This window comes from Myotis davidii, unplaced genomic scaffold, assembly GCF_000327345.1.
Source record: "Myotis davidii unplaced genomic scaffold, ASM32734v1 scaffold188, whole genome shotgun sequence".
Taxonomy (NCBI): domain Eukaryota; kingdom Metazoa; phylum Chordata; class Mammalia; order Chiroptera; family Vespertilionidae; genus Myotis; species Myotis davidii.
Genome location: NW_006299270.1, coordinates 334,366 through 336,827, shown reverse-complemented (window position 1 = coordinate 336,827; position 2,462 = coordinate 334,366). Strand labels below are relative to the sequence as shown.

The 2,462-nt window shown below is 37.7% G+C and overlaps 1 protein-coding gene across 1 annotated transcript in view; it reads right to left on the bottom strand.

Moving 5' to 3' along the window:
- Positions 1-1,635: 1,635 nt before the first annotated feature.
- The window catches only part of CLEC9A (C-type lectin domain family 9 member A), a 17,441-nt gene continuing 16,614 nt past the window's right edge, over positions 1,636-2,462 (bottom strand). Inside the window, exon 5 of the mRNA XM_015571180.1 lies at positions 1,636-2,122. Coding sequence (XP_015426666.1) covers positions 1,990-2,122 — 133 coding nt within the window. The 3' untranslated portion in view covers positions 1,636-1,989. The remainder of the gene's footprint in view (positions 2,123-2,462) is intronic.

The following is a 2,462-nucleotide window of genomic DNA, read 5'->3' as shown; positions in this document are numbered from 1 at the left end:
CATCCCATACCAGCCAGATGACATCAGCTGAAGGATGTTTGCCTTTTGCTTCATTGTACTTTTACCCAGAAGAATTATTAAATACTTCCTATGCTTTCTCTAAACATAGCTCATGACAATACTTTGAAAAAGCTTGAAGAAAAACAGTCTTCACTACTAAAAATTGCTATTGTTCCTCCTTTATTCCAGGTTATTATATCCAGCTGCCAGCTGCCAGCTGTGAAAACCAAACACATGCTGTTCTCTTGGCTCGTCTCCTTTTCTAGGTTTCAGCAGAAAACTAGAGAAAATCCCTCATGTTGAAATCCCCACCATTTAAACTGAAGGTTAAGGGTAAATAAAATAAAATAAAAAACTGACAAAAACATGCAATTCTCTTCTTTAAAGGACTTTCCTCTTCAGAGGTCACCTTTTATAATAGGCTTACAGGTTTGTTTAAATGATTTGCACCATTTCAGTGACTTAGGTTTCATTTTACTTTATGTAAGTGCTGTCTTTATTATAAAGAAAGATGAGAATCTAGGGTGGCTCAGCTATTCCTTGTGAAAAATGAAAGATTTAATAAAAATATATCACATTTAGCAGATATTTGATGAGAATCTACTGTGTAGTAAGTTATTGTGTGATGGCAAGTGGTAGCAGAGTGATGTAATAATAATTAGTGAATTTTTCCTTCCCATAGATCATAAGATACTTTCATATCCACTGTCTCTTGAGAACAAGCTAGTCCATGTTCAAGGAGCCTACAGAGCTAGGACACAAATTGTCTACAAAAGTACTTGAAGAAATTTATTCACTTTAAAAGATAAATTCTCTCCAGACAGTTGCTGGCATTTTACATAGAAACTTTATCCTTTCAATATTCCTGGGACATGAGCAGGAAAAGGGGTAATTTTTACCTGGAATACAATGTAAGGTAGATGCCTAGAGATGATTGGTGATTTACTACAAATAATAATAGCAAGCATCGATGCAGTGTCAAACTCTATACCCAAGGCACTACCCTTAGCAATTTACATATATTAATGATCTAAACCTCAAAAGTATTTTGAAATAAGTTTATTATTATTTTACAGTAGATAAATTAAGGCACAGAGGGATACAGTTAAAAGTGCTGGAGAGCTAACCTTTGAGAGTCCTTTGATTTGTGAGGGGTGGGGATGGTCAGTGAGAGGGAGAAGGGAAGCACACAGCTATCCTTCACCAGAGACAGGCTGGTATTGGCAGCCTGGCTATCCCTTTCACTTATGTGAGTACTGGCAGCTCATCTCTCTAGGAGAAATCCACGGTTCTAAGCAGGGTATTGTCTTACAGGCAGCAGCTATCAGCATCTCTTCCTTCCAACTTGATAATCCATATCCCAGAGCTCCTATCCTACCAGTCTGATAAAATGCCTTGGAAACCTAGCAAATGCATAAAAGATCTGGCAACCCTCACCCATTTGGCTCAGTGGATAGAGCGTCGGCCTGCGGACTAAAGGGTCCCAGGTTTGATTTCAGTCAAGGGCATGTACCTTGGTAGCGGGCACATGTTTCTCTCTCACTGATATTTCTAACTCTCTATTCCTCTCCCTTCCTTTCTGAAAAAAATCAATAAGATATATTTTTTAAAAAGAGATCTGGCATAAAGTGAGTTTTAAAGACAGCATTTATTTTAAAAAATTAGTCAGCAAGAACTGCATCATCTCCCCAGTGACATAGATTTCTGTGTAGCATTTATAGTCATTCTAGACTAAAAACAAAAAAACGACAAATGAAAGTGATTTTTCTTCAGTTTGTTTTCAACCTTTTAGGGTTTTGTCTTCTGTAGCCCTAAATCAACTTTATTCTTGGCAATTTGAACACAGTCAAAAGGATGTCTGAGAAATACTAAAGAATATTACCCACGGCAAACGCAAAAATAAGTTTTGAGTCGCAGGTAGCTCGTTTAGCCCACACAGAGGTTCACTTCTGCACTTGCTCTTTGGCATTTCTTCGAACTCAACTTCTTTCAGGCAGGGGATCTTAACGTGTCCTTCTCACAGATAAAATATTTCCAAAAGGTACAGTTAGCGGAAGAAAGGACCTTGTTTCTGAAGTATCCACAGAGCTGGTGAGCTGATTGGGGTCTCTTTGTTGGTAACCTGGAGAGATGAGTCAGTGTACTTGAGGTTAGGTATGGGGTCTACAGAGGTATTCTTGTGGGTAACTTATGAGAGGTGTGTAACTTTTTATTTTGTTCTGTTTTGTTTTAATATGGCACCCTCCTATAGTAGTTTTGTCCTCCTTCTTCAAGAACAGAGCTGTTTTCTCTTAATAAAAGTATGTTAGCTTATTATGAACAAACTGCATATTTAAGCACACAGATAGGCTCTAGAGTAGAACATCTTCCCTGACTTAATTTTCAAAATACTAAGGCACCTGATTCTGTTCACCAGTTTCCCTATGGTCTATCTGAAAAGCTTAATATGGAAATTCCTTAAT